Raw genomic sequence first — 25,677 nt, forward strand, 5'->3', positions numbered from 1 at the left:
TGTGGCAAAATCTCTCCATTTGTTTCAATTGGAGAAACTTCAAGCATTTTTGTCTAGTCCCCTCCCCCCCCAGCTGAGAAATCTGATTGAAAATTGAGGCGAAAATGCCTGGAAAAGGCAAAAAATGTGAAGATGAGTTAAACCTCTTCCCAAAAATGGCTGCTCCCCTTGCAAGCTAGGCGTAGGGTTTGAGTTAGGGTTATGGTTTAGTGTTAGAGTTTAATGTTAAGGTTTAGGATTAGAATTAGGGTTAGGTGTAGGGTTTAGGAAAATATTTAAATATTTATTTATTTATTTAGATTTTTATACCACCCTTCCATATGGCTCTGGGCGGTTTACATAAAATATCATAGAATAGTTACATAGAACATTATAACAATATGATAAATAACACTCATAACATAACATGCCACCGAGAACAGTATTTTAACAGAACAATAACATTGACAAATCCCTGGGTTGGTCAGATTGTTCAGTCATAGAGGGCATCTGAGGGGGGGGCTGCAGATGTTTTGAGTCGGTCAACATCAAGCAAATGCCTGGTGGAGGAGCTCCCTTTTGCAGGCCCTGCAGAATTGTTAACATTTGGGCAGGGCCCTGATTTCTTCAGGGAGCTCATTCCACCAGGACTGAGAAGGCTCTGGCCCTTGTTGAGTTCCGGCATCCTTCTTTAAGGCCAGGGATCTGTAGCCAGTTGGAGGTGGCGGAGCGTAAGAATCTTTTGGGGTTATAGGCAGGGAGGCAGTCTCTCAGATACACTGGGCCTTGAAGGTAATTACCAGAGCTGGGTGTCATTGGTGGCAACCCAGACAATTATTTTTAGACATTATTTTACAAGTTAAAATATGTTTAAAAAATAGGTATTTATATCAGGGTAAATTCTCAGGTTAGGGTTAGGGTTATCATAGCATGAGTCCAAAAGGAGATTGTTCTGGTTTTGTTGAAGTGTTAGGCCTGGGGAAGGCTTAGTGACATGGTTGGGAAAGGCCATGGGAGATGTAAATATTTTTTGAGATTATTTTACAAGTAAAAATATGTAAATAAATAGAGATTTATATCAGGGTACATATTGTGATTAGGGTTAGTTTAGGCATGGGTAGGGTGGGGAGGTTTTAGGCTCAGTGGGAGTGTTAGGCCTGCAGACGTCTTAGTGACATGGTTAGGAAAAGCCATGGGATGTATACATATTTTTATAGTGTTTTACATGTAAAAAAATATGTAAGAAAAACAGAGATTCGTATCAGGGCACATTCTCAGGTTAGGCTTGTAAATTTAGTGGGAGCTTTAGGGCTGGGGAAGACTGAATGACATGGCTAGATAAGGCCATAGGATATGTGTCTGTCTGTCTGTCTGGCTGTGTGTATATATATATAAAACATTATTTTCCATGTAAAAATATGTTAAAAATAAGGATTTATGTTAGGGTTAGCTTTGGTATGGGTCAAGATGGGGAATTTGTAAGTTTAAGAAGGAGCATTAGGCCTGGGAAAGATTTAGTGACCTGGTTGGCAAAGGGATATATTAATATTAATATATTAATATTTTTGTAAATTATTTTGGATGTTAAAAATATAAGAAAAAATAGGAATTTTATTAGGGCATATTCTTAGGTTAGGGTTATCATCAATAATAATAATAATAATAATAATAATAATAATAATAATAATAATAATAATAATAATAATAATACTATGCTGCCCTCCCAATATGGCTCAGGGTGATGTACATGATAGGTTAAAATTAACAGTAAATTAAAAACCAACACAAGCTGGAGGAGATGAAAAGCAGCTGTGAGACGATTCCAGTGACAGAGCTATCTGGGTCTACATAATATGACTAGAAGTACATAATAATAAAAACTGGTATGATTAATTGGAAAGGAAACAATAAGCCTAAAGCCAGACAGTAATTATAGCAGCCACTATTTCTGTTTCATTGTCATCCATAACCATTTTAAGATTTGCCCAATGCTGGCAGTTTTATTACCTAAGCCCTCTAAAGCCTTTTGTTGCTCTCTTTGCTGAGATGAGAGCAATGAGCAGCTATGATGGCTTATAAATATCCAGTGCAGGAAGGAGACTCAGTTGACTTTGTACGCATCTTTGCCTCCTTAATTGGATATTTTCCTCAGGGCCTCCGTCCATCCAAGCGGCCTGGCATACAGACAAAAATGGCACATATGCCACAAGGCCTGTGTGTTCCCTGAAACACAACAATGGCATCCCCATAAACAGCAAGAGTCAAATGCTTTTGGGAGGGGGTGGGGGGCAGGGGATGAAAATATTATCTTTCATACAAAGGCTGAACCCATGAGAATAAGATGGGGGTTCCAAGACATGGCGGTTTGATAAAATTAGTACTGGTATATAAAGGCATCTCAACAGGTGCTTATCATATCCTTTCTCACTGATTAAAGAGCTACCCCAGACAACCTCTTGAAGCCACACTGTCCCTGCTTTCCTAGATGGAATGATACCAATTCCATTTTCCAAAATATCTGAAACACTTCATTTTAAACCAATTTATACAATAGGCTGGTGCAAGCAACAAAAAAAGTCAGAGGAGGGAGAGAGAGAATAATTGTTCTGTACAGATTCATAAATTCTGCACTGTTCGGAAATCCCTGCCATCTGACGTCGAGGGATTTATAGGTTTAGTGGAAATTGCTTTCCCCACTGTCCAGATTAAATACTGTGGGATGTTTCCCCCCCCCCCCCCCATATGAGTAAACATCCTTCCTAAGGAACCGACTGATAATGTCTTAAAAAGACAAACAAAAGGATCTTTATTTTTCTTCTTTTGTGGACTATTTCTGAACCTCAGACTAGAAGGATATCATGTTGACTGTCCATAAGATGCATTTTAGCATTTTCTTTCTGTTTTGGGGATGGCTCTTGTCCACAGCATGCAAAGCTCACTGGCAAGGAAAAGAAATACATGAGGTCTACAAGAAAGGCAGGTAAGTTAACTCATGCGACTCCCTAGCATCAGAGTTAATTTAGTTTAATATTATTGAATGTAGCCATTGTAGCAACAATCTGCTATTTGTACTAAAGTGATCCTCTTTTCTCTTTATGATTTTGCTTAATGCTTTTTTCATTTGAAGATTATCTGTGGCATACTTATGCAACTCAAAATACAGAACGTAAAAATATGGTTGGGTATGGTGCTCTATTTGTTGTTCACTGAAAAGAAAGCAGAAAGAGTTACATCAATCAGTTTCTTATAAGGAATTTATTGATTTAGTTGGTAGAATAGGACTATAATGGGTAGATACCAATATCCCCCCCCTCCATTTTCATATTTCTGGTTGAAGCCCTCCACAACATGAAAAGCTCTGTTGTGTCAAATCGATATGACAGACTTCTTCCACGAACAGCATACTTTCTCTTTTCCATATATATGTCCATTAGTGTTATTGGGGAGGGGGCATTGCCATCAAGTTTTGGGGAAACCCCAAAACTGACTACAAACTATGTTGGGACTTGGAAGGAGAAAATGATATGTTCAGTGCAATTCTAAACATGCTTAGATATGTCATATTGAACTCAAGAGGCTTTACTCCCCAGCAAGTATATTTAGAATTCCAGCCTAAAACTGCAGTCTTTTGCAGAATCTAAGCCCACTGAAGCCAATGGATTTGAACTTGGAGTAACTGTAGAAGATTTTACCACCTATTTTTTTAATGACCTCATTATTTCTGCAAAGGACATATATTAGCTATGCTTTAACTTTTTTCTGGATAAGCTTTTGTGAGATACAGCATCAGAGGCAGGAAGCGTACAATTATTAGGTAAATACACGCATCATAGGTAGTTAGCTTTGACTCTTCAAAGTTCATGCTGCAATAGAATCTGTTTTTAAAGGGCCACTGGACTCCAAATATATTCTACTAAACAATTCTGAGTATGTTTATTCTATGTCCTAGTCAATTCACAGAGGCGTGCTCAGGGCTGGTTTATCCAGGTAGTACATGTAGCATGTGCTACAGGCCCCACACTTCCAGGGGCCCCAAACAGTGCCCCCCCATGGATTAGGATTGTAGCCTCTCTCCTCCCCCTTTTCCCTCTTTGAGGACACTTGCAGTATCACCACTTTCTACTGAGAGGGCCCCCCTCCCTTCCCAATCTGGCTTCTCCCAACATAATTGTACTCTGCTAGAACCCCACAAATCCTTAAACTGGCTCTGGTGCTAAGGGCCCCTCAAATCCTAAAACTATTCCTGGTCTTATATAAGATTGGACTCTACAGAGGGTCAGAGGAATGCTATTAGTTCATACCTTTTATGGGTTCACTATTAAAGTCACCCAGCCAACCAGGCTTAATTTTGAACATTTTAAGACTGGTCCCTTAATTAGTTTATTTAATTAAAAATAATTTATTGGTATAGGCTTAAATTTGCTAGACTTAAAATAATATTTAAAAAATCAAAAATCTTCATAGCATTGTTCTTGGGAATCTTCCACTGATTTATCAAGGGCAAAAGATTCAGGGCTGAGGGGAAAACACATAGATTAGATTATTTATTTACGGTCACTGACCAGCATCAAAGTATGAAAGAAAAACACAAGTGTCAATATCAATATCAATTCCAAATCCACCTTATAAATCATGAAATACACTTAGTAGTGAAAACAGCAAGTGTACTATTGTGTTAAATTTGTTCCATAAAGCAAGTAAAATTATTGTGGGGCCTGTCATTATAAAGATGCACAAAATGGACACATTTGCAACAGATCCATTGTTCATTTATAATCCTGAAAATATCCATTCACATTCATGCCATGTAAATAATTCTTGCTGTTGTGTGTAGTGGCAACTGCATTCCTGTTCATTTCTGTTTACATTTATTTTTTGAGAAATTAGCAATGATTGCCAGAGTGGTGTAATAGTTGCAGGGTCAGACTAGGACTAGAGAAATTTGGTGTCAGGTGATCTGGGCTGAGCAAAATGGTTGCTTGCCCCGACACAATGCTTTTTCAGATGCTAAATAATTCAATATTTTACCTATTTGAACAGCCCAAAAATATGGGATTATTAACTACTTCAAATCAAAGCCAGTGCTGCCCTCTTAGAACATAAGGCAGAAGCACTCCCAAAAGAATTTCAGGTTGTATAGCTGGCTTTCATATTTGTGACCTCACAAGCCAAATTTAGGCAACCAGGGGCTCTGTGCATGTCCTGTTCTTGCTTCCTGTTTGGGATTGCAGAGCAAAGAAGTGCCGTCACATACCTGCCAGGCTGTAGGATAGCCTTTCTCAACTTTTTTACTATTGAGAACCCCCTGAAACATTCAGACTTCAAGAAACCCCAGAAGTGGCGTGCAAAATATGGTTGGAAAGCACAGCTGCATACACACCCACTTGGGGCACCTCCCCTTCCCAGTCCCATCATTGGTCATTTTGGGGGTGGGTGGGTCAACATGACCATATATAGTTATATCAGACAACAAATGTTTAACAAATTTTTTAAATACATTAAAAATGAACTAACTCCCACCCATTCAGGAAACCCTACAGGGCCATCAAGAAACCCCAAGATTTCAAAAAACCCTGGTTGAGCAAGCCTGCTGGAGGATATGGGCAGACAGGTCACAAGTTGTCCAGCCTTCAAAATTAGCTGATTCTAAGTAATGTCGGCATCATATGATATCACTATGGAAGCAAAGGAAAGGAATGATCTGGTTTGGAATATTTATTAATTTACTGTATTTACATCCCATCTTTCACCCCAGTGGGGACCCCAAATGGCTTACCTCACTCTCTTCTCTTCCATTTTATCTTCACAACTCTGGCCCACATCACCCAGCAAGTTTCTATGGATTAACAGAGTATTTGAACATGGATTTCCCACACTTTAACCACTTCACCACACTGGCTGTCCAGGGTTTGTTTCCAGGGGTGGGGTGGAATTGGCTGCATTATTCTTTCATGATGTAAAGGGATTTTTAAAACAATAGTATTCTGAAAAAAGGAATGTTATGCAGAGACTGAAAGCCTAAGATCAATCAAGGAAAATCTTGTAATGTATTTGAAAAAGACTGATCAAACTGCTTAGAGATGGTAACTGTAGAGGCAAAATGGCCCAGAGCTCTAGGGTGTAATAAAACCACTTTCATTTTCTTAGGAAGAACTTCCTGTACCAGAACAGCATAATTTGGTCTTCAGATAGGCAAGATCACTCTCTATAATACCTTCATTCATTGTAGCAGAGGTAATTCAGTTTTTCAGTCCTATCACACTTGAGGTATGGGGGATGCTCATGGGGGATGGAGAAACACTCTCCTAAAACTTTTGGTGTGTTTTCATTTGCACACCCTCAAACTGAGTTTATTGATGAAAGAGAGACCCTATAGATATTTTAACATTTCTGACTGTACAACAGTCATGGATTGCCACTTATACTAGACTCAATTGTAACCCATTTTTGTTGGATGGAAATTAGGATGACACATAAGTCTGACACTAATTTTAACATGTTTGTGCAACCGAACAAAAAGTGAAGTCAACTCACTGGCCAGATACAAACTAAGTCTAAATACAAGGATAGCATGAGCCATTAATGGGGAATGAGCAAATTAAAATAACTCAGTTTTTAAAAACTTTATCCTCATAAAACTGTATCTTCATATCCCTCCCATGAAAATCATCACCTGACGCATCCAACCCGTAGGGCTGTCAGTATGCTGTAGTTTGAATGACTGTTCTCACCATTGTTCTATTATTCTATTTTATTGTTCTGTTGTTATTTACTGTACTGTTACCATTTAGAGCTACTGATTTTTCTGTACTGTTCCTGTAAACCACCCTGAGCCTCTCCCTCTGAGGTATACTGTTCTTCGTAGATATTGGGCAGGATGAACTACAGCAGACCACAGGTTTCCATGAAAACTGAAAGCCTCCACCACATCTTCCCCCAATGAATTTTTTAAAAATCACTGGTGAGCCAGTCCACCCATAGCCTGAAGCAGCTCTGCTTCCTCATTTTCCTGCAAGAAGACAGCCACTGAGGCAGCACAGGGAATACCCTTCTGCTTCACTACTGTGTTCCCCCAAAAATAAGACACTGTCTTATATTTATTTTTCCCCAAGAAGACACACTATGGCTTATTTTCAGGGGGTGTCTTATAGGTATTTAGAAAAGTCGGTGCCATCAACAAAGGTGTTTGTGTGGGATGAGAGAGACGGGGCGGCCAGCGCCACAGCTTGGGGGGGAGGGGTGCTGATGCTGGTGGCTCACCAGCCGGCGTCTACACAGAGGTGCAGAGCTCTGCACCCACGTGCAGGTGCCAGATGGTGCTCTGGTGCCAGCACCGCCCCTCCGCTGGTCGCCTTGGGCATCAGTGCACGCCCAGACTGTTGCTGGCTGGTGCTGGGGGAGGGAGACCCATAGTGCTGAGTAGAACGACAGCCACAGCTTTACTTCTATGGCGCATATTGTGCAAACACTTAGAAATCCAGCTATGACTTATTTTATGGGTATGTCTTATTTTCAGGGAAACAGGGTAGCTGGATAAATAAATTGTCAAACAAAAGCCCCTTCCCTGCTATGGTCACTGCTTAGAGGTAGACTGCTATTTCACATAATTACTTGTGTACTACAGTTCTGCAGAAAAGCTACAGCTGGGGTAGTCAAACTGACTTGAAATAACTTATTTTTCTCACCTCAAATAAGATTGCCACTGGCTTTAAAAAACTGGTTTTATTTCACTACAAAGACAACTTTGACCTAGAGTTTGACTTCACTTGTTAGTTGCATTTCCAGGACCTTTTCTTTTCAATTTATGAACAATATCTATTGGTTTTTGCATAAATAGTATCTATCTTTTTACTAAGCAAAATCCAACAAAGTTTGTCATAATTAAGAGTGAGCCCAGGAGCATGTGCCATTTACCCCTGACTTTTTCTCAAATCAATAAAAAAAAGCATTTAGGATCAGAAAACACACCAAAGAAAAGGCCAATGGCATAGCTTCTTAACACAGAAATAGACAGAATATAAACTGGGGAGAGGGGCAAATCCATCCACAGGAACTTTTTATTAGACCTGTAAGCTGCTGAACAATTTTTTTAGAAGCCTCAGTACATAGATTGCAGAATGTTAGATCTAGCATTCCATCTGTTGAAAGCACTGAGGGTTATAGATGTTCCTCATTTTCCCCTCCCCCTAGCATCCTTTCTCTCCCTTCAAAACATGATTAATGGGGTTGCAGGGCTCATATGGAGTAATAGATGTGTTGGTGGGCTGCACTGAAGAGGGGAAAGGGAGCAAAATTGCCCTCCCTGTCTCTTTCATCAGTGGAGCAGTGCTGATGGCAGAAATAGGAAGAAAAGAACAGTTTATGAAATTATGCATAGAGTGGATATAGTTGACAAAGAGAATCTCTCTCTCTCTCTCCCCCCCCCCAAAAAAAAATCCTAGAACTTGAGGGCATCCAGTGAAGCTGGTGACAGTAGATTCAGAATAGACAAAAAAATGCTCCTCTCCATGAATTGTTAAAATGTGGAATTCACTGCCAGAGGATGTAGTGATGGCCACAGACATAGATAGCTTTAAAATGAGGTTAGACAGCTTCATAGAGGATAGGTTTATACATACTAGCCATGGGAACTGAAGGGGAACTTCTTGTTCCAAGGCAGTTAGTCTCTGAATCCCAGTGTCAGGAGCCAATGCCAGGCCTGGGCTTCTAGGCCCTGTTGCTAGTCTTCAAGAGAAACTGGTTGGCCAGTGTCTGAGAAAGGGTGCTGGACTAGTTAGTATAGTTTATTTGATTTTTAGACTGCCACTATAAGCATGAGCTGTATCATGGCGGTTTACAAATTATAAACCAATAAAAATTACAGAATAAAACCCCTCATTACAATTACAAATGATGACGGCATAACCAAATTCTTGGATCTACCACCCTACTGTTCCCAGTCTTGTTTCCCACATATGACCCTGGGTGATGTTAACCTGGGGGGGGGATCATAAGGAGGTAGGGCAGTATCTTCAGATTGGTAACTCTGGTGTCCGCCCTGGACTCAACCAAACGTCTGGTAGAAGAGCTCCATCTTACAGGCCCTGCAGAACCCAGAGAGCTGCACCAGGGCCCTTAGCTCTTCCAGGAGCTCATTCCACCTGGTTGGGGGCAGGGCCAAAAAGGCCCTGGCCCTGGTCGAGGCCAGGCAAATTTCGAGGGGCCTGGGACAACCAACAGATGGACCACTTGTTTAATCAAGCAGGGCTCTTCTTATGTTTCAGGTGAGAACTCTGAGCTGTTTCCAAAGTCAACAATATGTAGTACTAATCCTATTTTATTGCTTATTGGATGTCTAATCATATTGATTACATTGACTTACACTGTAAAATCCAACTTGGTCTCAGTGAGGTGTACAGAGCACTCTCCATGGCTTGACACCCAGAACTTTTATTTCAGGTTGTGATGCACTTTCAAATTGTGACAGAATCTGAGAACCTTTGACAGGCTGTTCAAACAGCATTCTGTGCATGCACAGTTGAAAAAGATACAGTTTAGTCAAAAGAAGCAAACCCTGCCCAGTGAAAAGGGAGATAACTCTTAAAAGAGGAGTGATCCCTGGTCTGTGTAGAAAGAAGGGTTTTAGGAACTTTATTTATTTATCATTGTATTTCTATACCGGCACTCCCAGAAGCTGGGTCAAGGCGGGTCACAAAACAAAAAACATCCTTGTGCATCTTTGCCTTGTAAATATGATGTATCAGGAAAACTCAGAAAACTGTGCTTTATAAGGTAAAGCAAAAACTGAAAAGAAACTGCCCGAACTTCTACAATTCTGCAGGGCCTGCAAAAGGGAGCTCTTCCACCAGGCATTACCTTGAGGCTGACCAACATCTGAACTCTGGTGCCGGAGAAAACTCTTGTGAGTCTCTTGGACTGCAAGGCGAACAAAGGGGTCAGTCCTAGAGGAGATCAGCCCTGACTGCTCTTTAGAAGGCCAGATCCTGAAGATGAAACTCAAATACTTTGGCCACCTCATGAGAAGGAAGGACTTCCTGGAGAAGATCCTAATGCTGGGAGCGATTGAGGGCAAAAGAAAAAGGGGATGACAGAGAATGAGGTCGCTGGATGGAGTCACTGAAGCAGTCGGTGCAAGCTTAAATGGACTCCAGGGAATGGTAGAGGGCAGGAAGGCCTGGAGGATCATTGTCCATGGGGTCGCGATGGGTCGGACACGACTTCACAACTAACAACAACAACAACAACAATATATTGTTGAGATGTTCTTTGAAATTGTTGAAATTGATATATTGTTGAGATGTCCTTTGAAATTCGTGTAATGTTATAGATTGTCGTAAAGTTCTATGTAAATTTGTGCAATATTCCATGTAAACCGGCCATAGCCATAGGGAAGGGCAGTATAAAAATCCAATTAAATAAATAAAGCCTTTCTCCTCAAAGTTTCAAAGACCTTGTTGAAAAGCAAAAATACTTGCTTCTTGGCAACATATTATTTAACTGGATTCAGTGTAATTACAAAGTTTCCTCTGTTTTATTATTGGTTCACCTCAAACATCCTATTCCTGATTTCACCTGACCTTTCTCCCTCCAAATTAAATTAAATATTTTTTTGAACTTTTAAAAGCTTCTCATGTGCCATTACAGGAGGGGAATATTAGCAGGTGATTTTGTCTCTTCCTTCAAATCCTTGGACTGCACCATCATCAAAATATATAATAACCTGGCCGGGTGACAGCCATAGACCAACAAATAAAAAATTGACATAGGGGCTGCTTAGCATGCTAGAAAGAAGAAACAAAGGGGAAATCTTGTGCTTAAGTGAGGGAAGAGGGCAAGATCACCACACAGCTAAATTCTCTCCTAGAAACTGAGAAGAATACCAGAAAGTGAGAAGTTAAGCTACATGGTGTGCTACACTCAGTAACTAAATAGGTCTTATTTGTGATTAGAGTTTTCTGGATTGGCCTGTCCGCTGTTCCAAGTAACGTTTATTATATTACTAGCTTCAAAGCCCATTCCTAAGAACGGGCCTTGAAAGGGCCCCCTCCCCTGGCCACTGGCCCGGCAGTTTAAGGTGTCTTTGGGCCGCAGCTTGGAGACATATCAGGTGGGGCAGGTGGGGGCTGGCCAGCTTGTTAGGAGGCCTGGAACAGAGCTCCTTAGCAGGCAATCAGCAGGCCAAGAAGCCCTCGTTAGCAAGCCCTCCACCACAACCTTTTGCCCAGGGCCCTTTCCCCTTACCTGCTGCTGGCTCCAGGCACTGAGGCACATCTGAGAGCAAAGAGGCTAGAGTCCAGGGATGGAGGGCGGGAGCTGCAGGGGCAGGGCCAATCAGGGCAAAGCTGGATGCACCCTGATTGGCCCTATTCTAACTTGGACAGCCGGACATGTCCCATCCCCTAGGCTGTTTCACAAATATATAGAGGAACAACAATGGATAAGGATTAGGTTATTGAACTCAGTGGATGTCACTTAAAGGGTACCCATTTTCCTAGCCTATTATTTTTACAGCAGAATGCCCAGAATAATAAACAGGCTCACATCTTCTACTGGCATCCAGAGAGGACATTGTCCTATGCATCACCAGTGGCTGGGTGTTGAGACCTGGAGCTGCTTTCCAGATTCTAGGCACACCTGCTAGGGGACTCATCTAGCATTTGGATACACCCTCAGTGCAAGTAGGGAGCCAAGGAAAAAATAAGTAAATGGGCTTCCGAAAATGGTCTTTGACATACATAGGCTGGCAAACAAAGAAGGAATCTCCCTAGCACAAGGCAGATCCGTTGCCTTCCTGGGCTGCTACTAGAATCCCAATATGACCCAGATTCTGTCTATTTTTACCTCTTTTTTTATTATCTCTCATCACACTGCATTTATCTACTGCTATGCTTCTAGCAGCTGTCATCTCTAATAAACTTCTGTCATCTTAGCTTCTTGCCATTCTCATTGTTGTCAGAATAATACAAAGTGAAAAACTGTTTTCTTTTCTTAGAAGGCTGAGTTTTGATTGGAAAAAGCAATGAGAATCTTGTGCTTATTTCTCTTTTGATAGGCTCCTGATATACTACTTAGGGTTGCCAGGTCCTGGAATGGTTTAGGGATTTATGGGGCCTGCAGCACCAGAGCCAGTTTGAGGATTCAGGCAGAATATAAGTGCGGCGGGAGCAGCCAGACTGGGGGCAGATGGGCCCCTACAGTGGAAAGGGGTGTTAATCCAAGTATCCTTAAAGAGGGAAAAGAGGACAGGATATATACAGACATGATCCATTGGGGGGAGGTGTCGTGTGAGGCCTGTGGAAGTATGGGGCCCATAGCACATCCTACATGTGCTACATGGATAAACCAGCCCTGATCAGGGGATGAGGGGGTAAGGATTGCATTACCAAAGTTGGAAAACTTGAAATTTGGGAATGAAGCCTGGGGAGTACCTCAGTGGGGTAAAATGTCACAGAGTCCACCATTCAAAACAACCATTTTCTCCAGGTGCATTTCATCCGGCCCAGGGGATTTGAACTCATCCAGTGGAGCTAAATGCCTCTCGACAACCTCTCTGACCATGTCAACCTGCCACCTAGAGATGGCAGTACCCAAGGGATAGTGTCTCGGTGCCTAAACCCTTTGACCTGTGGGAAAAAACAGATGTAAAATAGGTGCTGAGCCTTTCTGCTTTCTCTGCATCCTCCGTTAGAGTTTGTCCATCCGCACCCAACAGTGGGCCTATTGCCTCCTTTACATCACGTTTGCTCCTCGCATAACTGAAAAATCTTTTCTTGTTACAATGGGCTTCCCTGGCCAATCTTTGCTCATTCTCAGCTTTGGCCTTTCTGGTGATTGATCTACAGTGCCTAGTAACCTGTAGGTACTCTTCTTTAGAGCTCTGTCCTTCCCTCCATTTCATGAACATTTCCCTTTTCTTTCTTAGTTCCTCTCTCTCCCCCCCCCCCCCATTAATGAATGACATGAAGACAAGAGGCAAACTTTTTTCATTTCACAGCTGTGAACATCAGGCAGGAGAATACAGGCTTGTTAAAACAACCAATATTTAAACATGTCTAAGATGGCCCCTTTCTCTCCAGACACGCTCACAAATACCTCCCAGTTTTCCAGCTGCAAACCTAAAATAATGCATGTGTTTTGTGGTATTCCTTGCTCATTAAGCTAAATTTTCTTTAGGTGTGTGAAACTTTGCATACTAATGAGAACTTTAGTAGAACTTTAAGAAAACCTACTAATTTTCAGATTTTATTTTATTTTTATTTTCCTGGGCTCCAAGATCACTGCAGATGGGGACTGCAGCAAAGAAATTAAAAGACGCTTGCTCCTGCGGAGGAAAGCTATGGCAAATCTAGACAGCATCCTAAAAAGCAGAGACATCACCCTGCCAACAATAATGTGTCTAGTCAAGGCTATTGTCTTCCCAGTTGCAATGTATGGCTGTGAAAGTTGGACCATAAGGAAGGTCGAGCGTCAAAGAATTGAGGCTTTTGAACTCTGGTGCTGGAGAAGACTCTTGCGAGTCCCTTGGACTGCAAGGTGAACAAACCGGTCAGTCCTAGAGGAGATCAGCCCTGACTGCTCCTTAGAAGGCCAGATCCTGAAGATGAAACTCAAATACTTTGGCCACCTCATGAGATGGAAGGGCTCCTTGGAGAAGAGCCTAATGCTGGGAGCGATTGAGAGCAAAAGAAGAAGGGGACGACAGAGAATGAGGTGGCTGGATGGAGTCACTGAAGCATCCAGTGCAAACTTAAATGGACTCCAGGGAATGGTAGAGGACAGGAAGGCCTGGAGGATCATTGTCCATGGGGTCACGATGGGTCAGACACAACTTCGCACCTAAACAACAACTAATTTGCTGATTTTAATTGGAAGGATCCAATTTTATTACCTAACTCAAGAATGTTTTTCTGCCTTATTAGTGGGACTTCATGATAAGAACCTCTTCTTGTCAGTGCAAAATAAGTAATTAACCCAGACAACATAGATCTGGTTCTGTTATTCATGGTTAACAATACAGGAGATTCTTCAGCATGACATTCTATCATCATCATCAGGGTGATCCTATCTATCTAATCCTTTCCTATATAGATAATAATTTTTCTTCATAAATATTTATTCATTACATTTTATTTGTTCCTTTCCTTATAACTGTAATTGTTTAACAAGGATCTATAGTCTTGTAAACTTTAAACCCCTATCTGTTTTGATGTGTTAATTAAGTTTCCCTACAGGTTTTTCAATTGGAGGGTTTGACCTGTTTTCCCTATGTAGAGAACAGAGGGGCATTGTTGGCACTTGATGGCATACAAGTGTATAAGCCTTTGATGATGTAGGTATATAAGCCTGGGTGATGAGCAAGTGTATAAGCCTTTGATGGTGTAGGTGATGTTGTTAGGTCTAACCCTCTGCCAAAGGATCAATGGACACAGGTCTGACATCAAAAACCACAAAACTAAAAAACATGTTGTGGTTGGAGAGCTGCCGGAATTGCAACTAATCTCCAGGCAACAGTTCACCTGGAGAAGGGAATAGGAACTCCCCAAGCCTCCCACACCCATCAAACTCAACAGGTTTTTTTATCTCATCTAATAAAATCATATATCTAATTCTGAACTAGTCCAAAGAATATGGACAAAAATATGCATAATAGGGCAGGAGAGGGTTGTTATTCTACAAACCTGAAAAAAGCCTCAGATTTACAACAAAATATGAAATCTAAAAATAAAAAATGCACTGAGGAATTAAAACTCCCCAAAATAACAAAAACAATGCTTATAGCTTTGAAGAAAAGAATGCCCACTGAGACTATGATATTTATGTGCCCATTTTAGTGGTTGCCATGGCAACAAGAAAACTATTGCTCAGGCATTTATTTCTGTAGCCATGGGAAAACAGAGTGAACTGGGAGCCCAAAATCAGCTTGATGTAGTGGTTAGGAGTGCCAAATTCTAATCTGTTGAGCCGGGTTTGATTCCCTGCTGCTCCTCCACATGCAGCCAGCTGGGTGACCTTGGGCTTGCCACAGCACTGATAAAACTGTTCTGACCGAGCAGTGATATCAGGGCTCCCTCAGCCTCACCTATCTCACAGGGTGCCTGGTGTGGGGAGAGGAAGGGGAAGGCGATTGTAAACTGCTTTGAGACTCCTTCTCCTATCGATTTCAGCGCTTTTTAATAGCTCTCAGATTTAGCTACATTGCTGGTTGTGCGGAATGGCCCTGGATATGGAAGAGTGGAGGAAGCAGGAAAATGCTATGAGAACTGCCAGAGGACGCAAAGTGGAAATCGTGGGGAGGGAATACAGAGAAAAATGAGATGCCACCAAATGTTCTTGATGGTCCTCACTTGTAAATGAATAAAAGGGACAAGATTATCCTTTAAACAAACAGCATGGAATAAAAACTGCTATCAATAATCCCAATTTAGTCCAAATAGTAATCACAATAAGAAATTCAATGGGGAAAGAAGAAAAGACTTCTCTCAATGAAGGCTCGGTCATTGGTTTACATAAATTTAAACCCAATAGTCCGTTTGTCAAAAATAAAAACAAGATTACTTAAGAAATGCACAATTATGAATTCCTTATGCAACCAAATACGGATTAGGAATGGAATGGAAACAATAAACTACGACCAGACGTTATGAAGCATCCCCCAGTTATACTCAGACACTGCATGGAATTCTTATTCGTAACCGGATGCGTAACACGGCAGTAAAGCAAGGCAATATTGCTTCAAGTAAAGGGGAGAGCACCTGAAATTATTTTCTGATACACCCCATCACAAAACAGCGCTGTCAACATATGGCCTGGGCACCAGAACTAGCCCATTTTAGCCTGTGAGCAACTGACGTGAGGGAGAGAATACAGGAGGCTGGTTGAGGGGGGAGCAGGCACATGCAGTGAGGGTTGTGTGTGATCAAGGTTGTCAAAAAATAGAAAGGGAATTGCTAGGGGGCAGGACTATGAGGCAGAAGTAGAATACTGGGGGGAATGGCAGTGAAGATGGTGAACGAGAAGGTGTGTTTTTTTCCTCCTCCTGCTTCCTCTGACCACAGCTTGGGGAGGACTGCCAAAGCCCCGAGATAGGGAGCAGAGCTGAGCGGCTGGTGCTGCCACCGCCATACCAAATGTCAACCATGAGGGAGATGGCAAGAGTAGGCAAGCAGAGGGGTGGTTTGCTGACTGGCAGGGGAGAGAGGAGGAGGAGGAAGACCAGCATGTGGACTGGGAGGCAACTAGGCTGTCTACTGCCTGCCACTCTGAGAGGAAAGATGTCCCCGCCTTTGAAGTGAGTGGAGGGGTGAAGGAAAAAGAAGTGTCACAGTTGCTGCCACACATCTGAACAGCTGTGAAACTGGGAGGCAGAGTGAGTGTCAGTGAGGGTGGGGGGTGGCAACTTCCCTTCTCCCCTATACCTGCTCTTAGCCTATGAAGGAAAAGGTGCACGGGAAGACAAAAAGCACCCCCTTGGGATTTTTGGAAACAGCCTCTCCATCAAGCCTTCCCTTCCACCCCACACTCCTGTGGGAAATGAAGGGCAGATGAGAGTGTAGGGGAATCAGGAAAAGCCAGGTTCAGATACTCCCCCTTCTTCTGATCCAGGAACCTGTCATCTGAGTCACGAGGGGCAGGTTGCTCAGCCTGGATCACCTCACAGGATAGTTGGTGATGGTGAGGATGGAGCAGAGTAGGGGGAAATCCAGTGCTCCTCCTTGAGATTCTCAGAGGTAGGACTGAGGAAGAGAAGAAAAAAAGAGTGAGAACTGGATCATAGCTGCGCTCAGCTGAGGAGTCTGGGCCTATGTGGGTTGCTAAAGGACTACCTTATTGACTTGCAAGGAAGATGACTCATCTCCTAAAAGTTCTCTATATACAAAAAGTCACTAATTTGTTTGGAAATGTTACATCCCATGGGGAAAAAATAGTCTTGCATATTTTTAAATACACATTTACTGAGGCTTTTGTAGAAATCAATTGTTTTCACTCCTAGGAATCAATTACTTTTGTTTTTATTTTAAGTAAAAATGATATTGTTAATTGGATTAATTGGATTTGCCTGTGACATTTATGAAGCTTAAATCTCTAGTACCTGGCATTACATTTTATAGCACACATGGCCAGTCCCAACAAAGTAATTACATCACATCTGGGCCTCATAACAAATGAGTTTGACACCTCTGCAAAAGATAGTATTTCAAACTGTTTCAAATACATATTGAGGCAACAGGCATCCATAATTAGATTTGTTTGTATTCTTGTCTATTTGTGGCTATTGCTCTGCTGATCACCTGTGACTGTTTTGCTATCAAGGGGGTCTCAGCAACACTAAAGTAGAGATTTGGTTTGAAAGTAAAGGAGGGGAAAAGAGGGTATATATTTGGTAAATGAATGGACTTCATATTGTGGTCCACATGGTCATCAAGTGACTTTGTTAAAGCTATCCAAAATTGTAGGAATTGCAGATCTATGGGTTTGATAAAATTAATTCTCACAGAGCAGTCCTGTCAGAGGTCTCTCAACCTCACCTACTTCAAAGGATGTCTGTTGTGGGGAGACGAAGAGAAGGCGATTGTAAGCTGTTTTGAGACTTCTTTGGGTAGTGAAAAGTGGGGCATAAAAACCAACTCTTCTTCTTATACACAGAAGTAAGCCCCAATATGTACAGGGGTGCCTATTCCCAGACGTTTCAATATAATTGGACCCTTAGACTGCCTCAGTACTTATTGAGTGATATGGAGATTGCGTCCTCATTTTAGGTGAAGTGTGTTTGTGACAACTGTCGTTTTGTGGGCTGGTGCTACCTATATAGATCTTTTTCACCAAAAGCCTCCACCAGTTGGGGATCTCCTGGAACTAGAACTGCTCTCTAGGCAACAGAGATCAGTTCCCACAGGGATGGCCAAACTGTGGCTCTCCAGATGTCCATGGACTACCATTCCTATGAGCCTCTGCCTGCTGGGAGGGGCTCATGAGGCTCATGGGAATTGTAGTCCATGGACATCTGGAGAGCCACAGTTTGGCCACCGCTGCCCTAGAGAAAATAGCCATTTTGAAACATGGATTCTAGGGCCTTATATTCCACTGAGGTCCCTCCCCTCCCCAAGCCCTGCCTTCCTCAGGCTCCACACCCCAAATCCCTAGGCATTTCTTAACTCAGAGTTGGCAGCCCTGATAATAAAGGAATAATGAAGGCCCAACCTGAGGCAGCAAGCCTGTTGTGCAGAAGGTGGCCAGTGAAGCTTTTCATCACATAAAGGTAAATAACATCTCTTGGTAAACTCCTCCCATCAGTTGGCAATTTAAATCTAAGTGAAGGAATGGGGGCAGCTTAGTCATTCCAGGGTTAGAAAAAGAATATAAAGGGCACCATTTTGTGTGGTCAAGAAGTAAAACATTACTAAATTAGAAAGGCCTACTAAATCACTCATTTTTTATTAATCAGTCACTAGTGGTTTTAGTTCAGTCACTAGTGGCCTGAGTTCAACTGACCGTATCTCTGAATTGGCAAATAATTTATTCTTTCTTTCTTTTTTTAGTAGAGTGAATAATGTATCCTTGGTCTTGGCTTCCCTGAATTGAAACCATTATAAACTATAGGTTAGTGGTGGTAATGAAATTTAGCACAGGAGGGAAAATATGGGGAAATATTTCAGACAATCCATTTCTTCAGACAGAAGTTTGCTTATTAGCTCTTGCAACTCTGAGACAAGCACATAGGCTAGTCCTGTGATGTCTTTATCATACTCTTAGCTGCCTTCTGTCATTGCAACCAAGCTATTTTGATAATGCATTCCTTTCATTAATGTGTTTGTACACTTACATAAGACCCTATTGAGTGCACCTGCACTGGCAGAGGCAAGAATGAATCTATTATCATGATGTGTCATTTTTCATTCACCAAGTCTGGATTTTCCAAATTTAGATGGTTGTTTTGCTTATTTTGTCTGAGCAAGCAGACTAATTTAGAAGATCTTGTTTTTTAATGGGTAGTGTAAAGAAACTTACTATTGCTGGATGACATCAACTGCCTTGAAACCTCTCCAGGTTCTAGATTTCCTCAGAAAGCATTATGCATCTTTGATTCCAGGGAGTCTTGGGAGCTTACAATATAATGAACACAACAGCTGACCAGAGAGAAGTCTAAGCCAAAACAATCTGCTCCCAATTACAAGGAATGCTAGAAAGGTATTTGCCATGGCAGCCTTGCTGAACCGAAGCAGGACTGGGTCTGACAAGCGCCTGCCTGCATGAAAAGCCTCTTTTAATATATGCCATTGCCTGGGTCATATAAGTAAGGAGATATCACTATCACTAAAAATTATAAAGTTCAAGTTGCATGCAGCCAATTCACGCCCTACCTAATTGGCCAACCCTGAGGTTGTGCTGCCAATAGGGAGAGAGTACTCTTCCAATGAGGGCCAATCAGTTAAAACAGCACTCTGCCAATTAGGGTCAAACAGTGCAAATCGTACTCTTCAATGAGGCCCAATCAGTTCAAATTTCAGTCTGCCAGTGAGGGCCAATTAGTTCAAACTGCATGCAGACAATTCACTTCCTATCAGATTGGCCCTTCCTGGGGGTATGCTACCAATAGGGAGAGCGTACTCTTCCAATGAGGGCCAATCATGGATTTAACTGTCCTCCTCTTCCTGCTGTTTGCTGGGTAGAATTGGTGCTGGCCTTCCTGAAAAGCCCTGTTGCTGGTAAGTTGCTCCATTCTCAGCCCCTTCCCACCCCCCATCTCTCTCATGCAAGAGAGGGGAGCCAGCTGCTTCCTTTGCTTCCTGTGTTGGACTCAGGTTTCAGCTTTCTGCTAGAAGGAAGTACAGACGAACTGCAAGGGAAGAAGAGATAATCAGCATTTCAAAAACAGAATGCCAAGGGACAGAGAGAATGCAATGAATGCCTTAAATCAGTCAAGAGGTCTTTCAGACAGTTGAAGGGCATCAGCAGAAGGACCAGGTCACAGGTTATGTCCACAATCCAGGCCTTCCAGCCTCAAGTTAATATAGGCTGTCAGCAGCCTCTCAATCCTCACTTTGTGATGACTCAAAGTCTTTTGCAGTCAGCAACTGTCTTGCTAATATGGTGTGGTGCCTTTTTGACTGGAACTCTCTTCCAGCACATAGCTGGCATTGCTTAATTGGCTCAGGTGAGCTGGCAAGGCAGGGAGCTTCAGCAGCTAGAGGCTGGGCAGAGGAATGAGGAGATCCTGTAACAACTGGATCATGTCTAAGCCCTGGTTTGTCTGCAGCTCCATTCCCTCCTAATTGTCAGAGCTTTCTGCCTGGACTAAGCTCTCATCCAGCTGAAGCTTGGCTGAAGCTGGGAGCTCCTGGCAATTCTATTCCTCCAAGGAGTCCTCCTTAACAAGACCTGGGCTCACAATACCTCTCCATGGCCCTGCAGCTGGTCATCAGAACACTCTTTGTTTTCCCCTGCCCTCCTTCTCCTCAGGGGGCTGGTAGGAACCAGCAGGCTTCCTGACTCAGCCTGGCCCTTGGGGGATGTGCGGGGATGGGAAGAAAGCAGCTATGTGCTGGGAAGAAACTGGGGGAACTATGGGAAGAAACTGGCTATCCAGATGTTCATGGATTACAATTACCATGAGTCCCTGCCAGAATGAAACCAGCTTGTGAGCTTCTCTTAAAGAGGCAGTTTCTCATGTCAAAATTGCCTTAGAGCAAGTCTTTACCAAACTGTATCAGTTAGTGATGGAGCCTCTTGTGGCGCAGAGTGGTAAAGGCAGCCGTCTGAAAGCTTTGCCCATGAGGCTGGGAGTTCGATCCCAGCAGCCGGCTCAAGGTTGACTCAGCCTTCCATCCTTCCGAGGTCGGTAAAATGAGTACCCAGCTTGCTGGGGGGTTAACGGTCATGACTGGGGAAGGCACTGGCAAACCACCCTGTATTGAGTCTGCCATGAAAACGCTAGAGGGCGTCACCCCAAGGGTCAGACATGACTCGGTGCTTGCACAGGGGATACCTTTACCTTTACCTTTATCAGTTAGTGAAACGTTTTCTAGCCAGCTTTCAATTTTACATACCTGCCAAGGCTCTGCACTACCATCACATTCATTAGAAGGTGGCAGGAGATGAGAATAGGCACCCCTGTCATGGAGGCTTCCAACCTATCCAGCAATTTACTAAGGGGTGAGGGGAGAGAAGCACCAACTACTTCAGTATCATAAGCATTCCTTTAGTGTCCCAATTTCCATCCAAAGTGTGCCAGATCCACAGTTTTAGATCCATTGCTATGGAACCAACTTTCAGCAAGCATTCCCTCTCCTCCATCAAATCATGAAAGAGCTATGATCTAGAGTAGCGGTCCGCCTCCAGGGGTGGTGAAGAGCCGGTGGCCCTGGCACCGCGCATGCACATTAGCACCCCTGGTGGTGAAAATGTGCATGCGCAGTAGCTCTGCGCATGCACGTTTTCACCACCAGGGGCGCTACCGTGCATGCACGTTTGTGCCCACCGGCATGCCGGCGGACGTGCCTACGTCTCCCCTCCCCAGCTCTCACAGTAGAAAACTAGCCAGGCTGCGAGTGAAGCAGCCGCATGAGCTTCTCTCTGCGGGGGGGGGGGAGAGGCAGGCGTGGTGGCCACCCCTGATCTAGAGCCCTCCAAGTACATGTGGAACTCATATTTCCCTCATCTCTCTTTTAAAGAACTACACTTATGTCCCAAACAGGATGTGAAACCTCTAATTAGTTACCTCACAACCCTGATTTCCATGTGTCAATAGCACACATACTCATAGGATATCAATATTTAAAATAACTAAGTGTAAAAATTACATGCATAGATATGTACACAGAGAACTTTCACTTGATTTTGTCTTCTGGGTTGATACAGAAATTAGTTTTAAGATAGAAATCCAACTTTTTGTCAGATTGTGAAATTTTATATTCTTATTTTGTCTTTTTTTAATAGTCGGCCTCAAAGACAAAGAAGAGAAACTCATGGAGAATCACACAAGCAAGGCAGGTATGCTACTAAAAAAAAGTTCTATGATAATTACTCATACTCATCTCTTTTCTATACTCTGTGGCAGTCAAAGCAAAATGGCTGAAGCAAAAATACTTCAACCAAGCAAAGGCTGTGGTATTCACAAAATACAGCAGCATACTCTGCTTCACTGTTTTCCTTTTTACAAATGTTCAAAAATATAATACATAACCTAAAATTATAATGTTTACAATTTTACAATATTCATATTCTTTTAACTTTTTGCACATCAAGTGATCAATACTAATTATTGTTTCCAGTATCTGATTATTTCTTATGATCTGATATTTCTTATGATCTGATAATCAGTCAATTCACAAAAGACTGCACAATTTATAAAAGTCAGTTGACAAATGTAACTCTTTAGAAATTTTTAAAAGATTCCAGAGTTTAAAAAAGAAGGGGGGTTGTGCATCCACCTCTTAATTTTACTAATTTAATCTGTCTCACCGTTATTCCAGATAATCAGAATGGTGAGGCTGACTGAATGTCTTTTTATATATGAGCAAATATATATCTCTAAGTTTTGCCATTCAGGCCTTGGTCATTTCCCTAGCATTTTGCCACCAATTTCATACAGATGTATTAAGATAACAGATGAGACTACTATGCATCAATGGAACATAATCACTTATCAGACTCTTCTCTGCATTTTGTGGCATGGTTCAGGATGAAATAACTAACCATGAACCATTTCCACATTTCAGACATACGTTGAGTTAGTTGGGATTTCCTTGGAATGCTGCAAGTCAAGACTGGGCTTTCTGCTTTTGGGCTTTCCTCCCCTTGTGTCCCAGGCGGAAATTCACCATTCCTCATCTGAGTCAGAAAGAGGCAGCCTCCCTTCATACTTTGCTCCCTTCTCCTTTTTCAAAAAGGGTTATTGTTTTTTATTTTAATGGTGCCTGATTGCACTTAATTCCACCATTCTGTGCCCTCAATTGCCTCCCCCCTTCCCCCTCAAGTATACTTGATGTGATTTGTTTTTTTAAATGTAGGATATGGTGTTACAATACTGCTGCAGCATAATGAACAAGACTGTCACTATTTATACTTGAAGACAGTGTTGTAACACAATAACTCCTTTTTTAAAAGGTCAGATGTTTCTGGATGACAGGACGGAAGAGGGAGGATGGTGAGGAGGAAGGGAGCATATGCACAAATGACTCAAAGTAGCAGATTGAGGGGGGAACCTGAATGAAAGCATTTATACATTGGGCAGCCTCGAATTAGATTCTGCCTTGAAAAATGAAATCACTGTAACTGGGAATTCCTTAACTGCACATTAAGTAAGAGAGTGATTCAGGTCTGCATCTGAAAAAAGTGGATTTTAGTGCAGAAATGGACAAAAAGTCAGCCCTTTAAATAAAGGCAAATTTGAACATTATCACTAGCGTGGAAATGGTCATGCTTTGCCATTACACAAATGAATCTGAAGGAACCTCTCCCCCTACTTTTTCCTATCATGAATGGTCAACTTAATTAGTTATTTCTGCTTTCATGGCAAACTATATCTGAACTAGTAAATAATTTACAGTGTTCCCTGCAAATGAGAAATTTACATGGATTAAAGACTTATTTGTAATCTTATCTGGCATGGAAACAACAAACCATAACATGCTGACTCAGATGTAACAGGAAACTGTAGTTTGCCCTGAAAATCAAAGTAACAATTTACTGGCAGTGCATAAGAAGAGGAAGGAACACAAGTGACCAAGAAATTTCTACAATAGTTGTTCATGTTGCAGTAGCATGGTTTACCATGAACTTTCTTGCAGCTTCTGTTTCTTGCAACAGGAATACACATACTCATAAATATCCCACACAACTTCCAAAATATTTATATGAATGATAATTCATGAAAGTGGCAGAAAGAAACAGGGACAAACATGTGACAACTAAACGTACACCCATTTCATGGGTGTGACAGGAGGAAACAAGCAATGAACTTATAACAAGTTACTTGTTACAATATCAGGGACAATGTTTAGCTATGTGAATCAACCTATAGACCCTGAACAGCCACTCTTGTCATCAATCTGATCCAGGCAACAGATTAATTTGTTTTAGACCTATCCCCCCCCCCCCAAATCTGCTTTTTTCTCCATTCTGATCTAGTACTTTAAATCTAGAGTGGACACTCTAAGAATAAATATTGTGCTCTCAAATTGCAGCCAACTGAGCTGGTTCCCGGGAGGGTGGTATAGATACTGAATTAATAATAGTAACTCATGATGACCCCATCCACAGGGTCTTCAAGGCAAGAAATAAGTGTTGCCTTCCTCTGCCTAAATGCTCCAAACCTAGAGACTAACAAACTGGGACTCATATTTTACACTGTTTCATCATCTCAATAGTAAAATTTTCAAGCAAGTACTTAAAAGCAAAAATCTCCCCCTGCATTAGTGTAATTGGTCACTTTAATTAAACATAGCTAATGTACTTGTCAAAGCCAGGACAAACTCTAATGGGCAGCTTGTGAAAGATCACAGCCAGGGGCCCCACCACAAAACTGTGTGAGAGGCAAAGACGTTTTGGTGGCTACCATTCTCTACTGGAGCAGCCATTCCCTTCCTCCCGCCACAGTAATTGTTGCCCCTCTTAGGAGTGTTTTGACTGCTGTTGCTTAAAAAAAAAATTCCTTAAGGGCATGTGTTTGTATAAGGGCATTTGCACATCATATTACCAGGGACAGTTTCAAAGTATGCTTTAAAAAATACCTATAAACAGTTCAAGTAATCATCAAGTTGTAAACACAGCGTCAAAGATGGGGGCTGAGTAGTGAATGACTTCATCTTTCCTTCAAGGTCAGAGCTGGCACACATCCAACCCTGGTCACTGTCTAGACCAGGGGTAGTCAATCTGCAGCCCTCCAGATGTCCATGGACTACAATTCCTATGAGCTCCGGCTCCTGGGAATTGTAGTCCATGGATATCTGGAGGGCTGCAGTTTGACTACCCCTGGTCTAGAAAGACTGCACACATGATTTGTTTCTGAAGGAGGCTAGTTGGTGAGCTGCCCAACTACATCTAACCCCTCACTAGCAGTGGGTTGTGGCCTGTCAGATGCTTACTCATGTAGGCACCAAAAATGAGAGTTTCTGGTTGCTTGTCCTAAATGCCTGAAAACAGCCATTCAGCATTGCATGTAGCAAATATGAAGAAAACTGCTGAACTCTTTGCTGCATCAAATATCAATGACAAGTCCCTTTCATTATTTTCTTTTACTATTTCAGTTTCTAAGTTCATACAGAAGACTTGCCAAAACGTGCACTACTCAAACAATGTTTTCTCACAAGTTTCATCCGTGGCAAGGCTCTATGGTTTAAATAGCCTATGTCCAAAAGTAAGTAATTACCGTATTTGCCGGCGTATAAGACGACTGGGCGTACAAGACGACCCCCCCTCTCAAAATATAGAGTTTGTTACATTACATTACAGTACTATGGGCCACTATGGGCAGCTATGTCTATCCCAACTGAAGTGCACCCGGCGTATAGGACGACCCCCCCACTTGGAGGCATGTTTTTCAGGGGGGGAAAGTAGTCTTATACGCCAGCAAATACTGTAATTCTTTCATCCTTGTTTCCTGGGGGACCTGGTTTACACTGTGTCTGCATGTTAGCTCCAGTTCTCCCATCAGCCTGCTCGATGTAACGTGTAGGCTGAGTCCACAGTGTAAACCAAGTC

General features: G+C 42.2%; 1 protein-coding gene and 1 long non-coding RNA gene across 12 annotated transcripts in view; one reads left to right on the top strand and one right to left on the bottom strand.

The window, feature by feature from the left end:
- GABRR1 (gamma-aminobutyric acid type A receptor subunit rho1) overlaps positions 1-25,677 on the top strand; it is a 45,622-nt gene that overhangs the window by 182 nt on the left and 19,763 nt on the right. For 3 of the 11 annotated variants that reach the window (XM_077304594.1, XM_077304613.1, XM_077304623.1), the window contains exons 2-4: positions 2,905-2,959; positions 18,516-18,576; positions 21,913-21,966. In XM_077304594.1, coding sequence (XP_077160709.1) covers positions 21,942-21,966 — 25 coding nt within the window. In that variant the 5' untranslated portion in view covers positions 2,905-2,959; positions 18,516-18,576; positions 21,913-21,941. Of the gene's footprint in view, positions 1-2,832; positions 2,960-18,515; positions 18,577-21,912; positions 21,967-25,677 lie in introns of those variants that run through there. The other 8 variants (XM_077304579.1, XM_077304639.1, XM_077304587.1 and 5 more) reach the window with 4 other exon arrangements.
- Positions 2,988-18,498, bottom strand: LOC143821100 (uncharacterized). The gene is made up of 2 exons (XR_013225671.1): positions 5,756-18,498; positions 2,988-3,185 (listed from the first exon to the last, which is right to left on the bottom strand). It is a non-coding gene; the product is annotated as an uncharacterized LOC143821100 (long non-coding RNA).

Source organism: Paroedura picta, chromosome 1 (genome assembly GCF_049243985.1).
Source record: "Paroedura picta isolate Pp20150507F chromosome 1, Ppicta_v3.0, whole genome shotgun sequence".
Lineage (NCBI taxonomy): Eukaryota > Metazoa > Chordata > Lepidosauria > Squamata > Gekkonidae > Paroedura > Paroedura picta.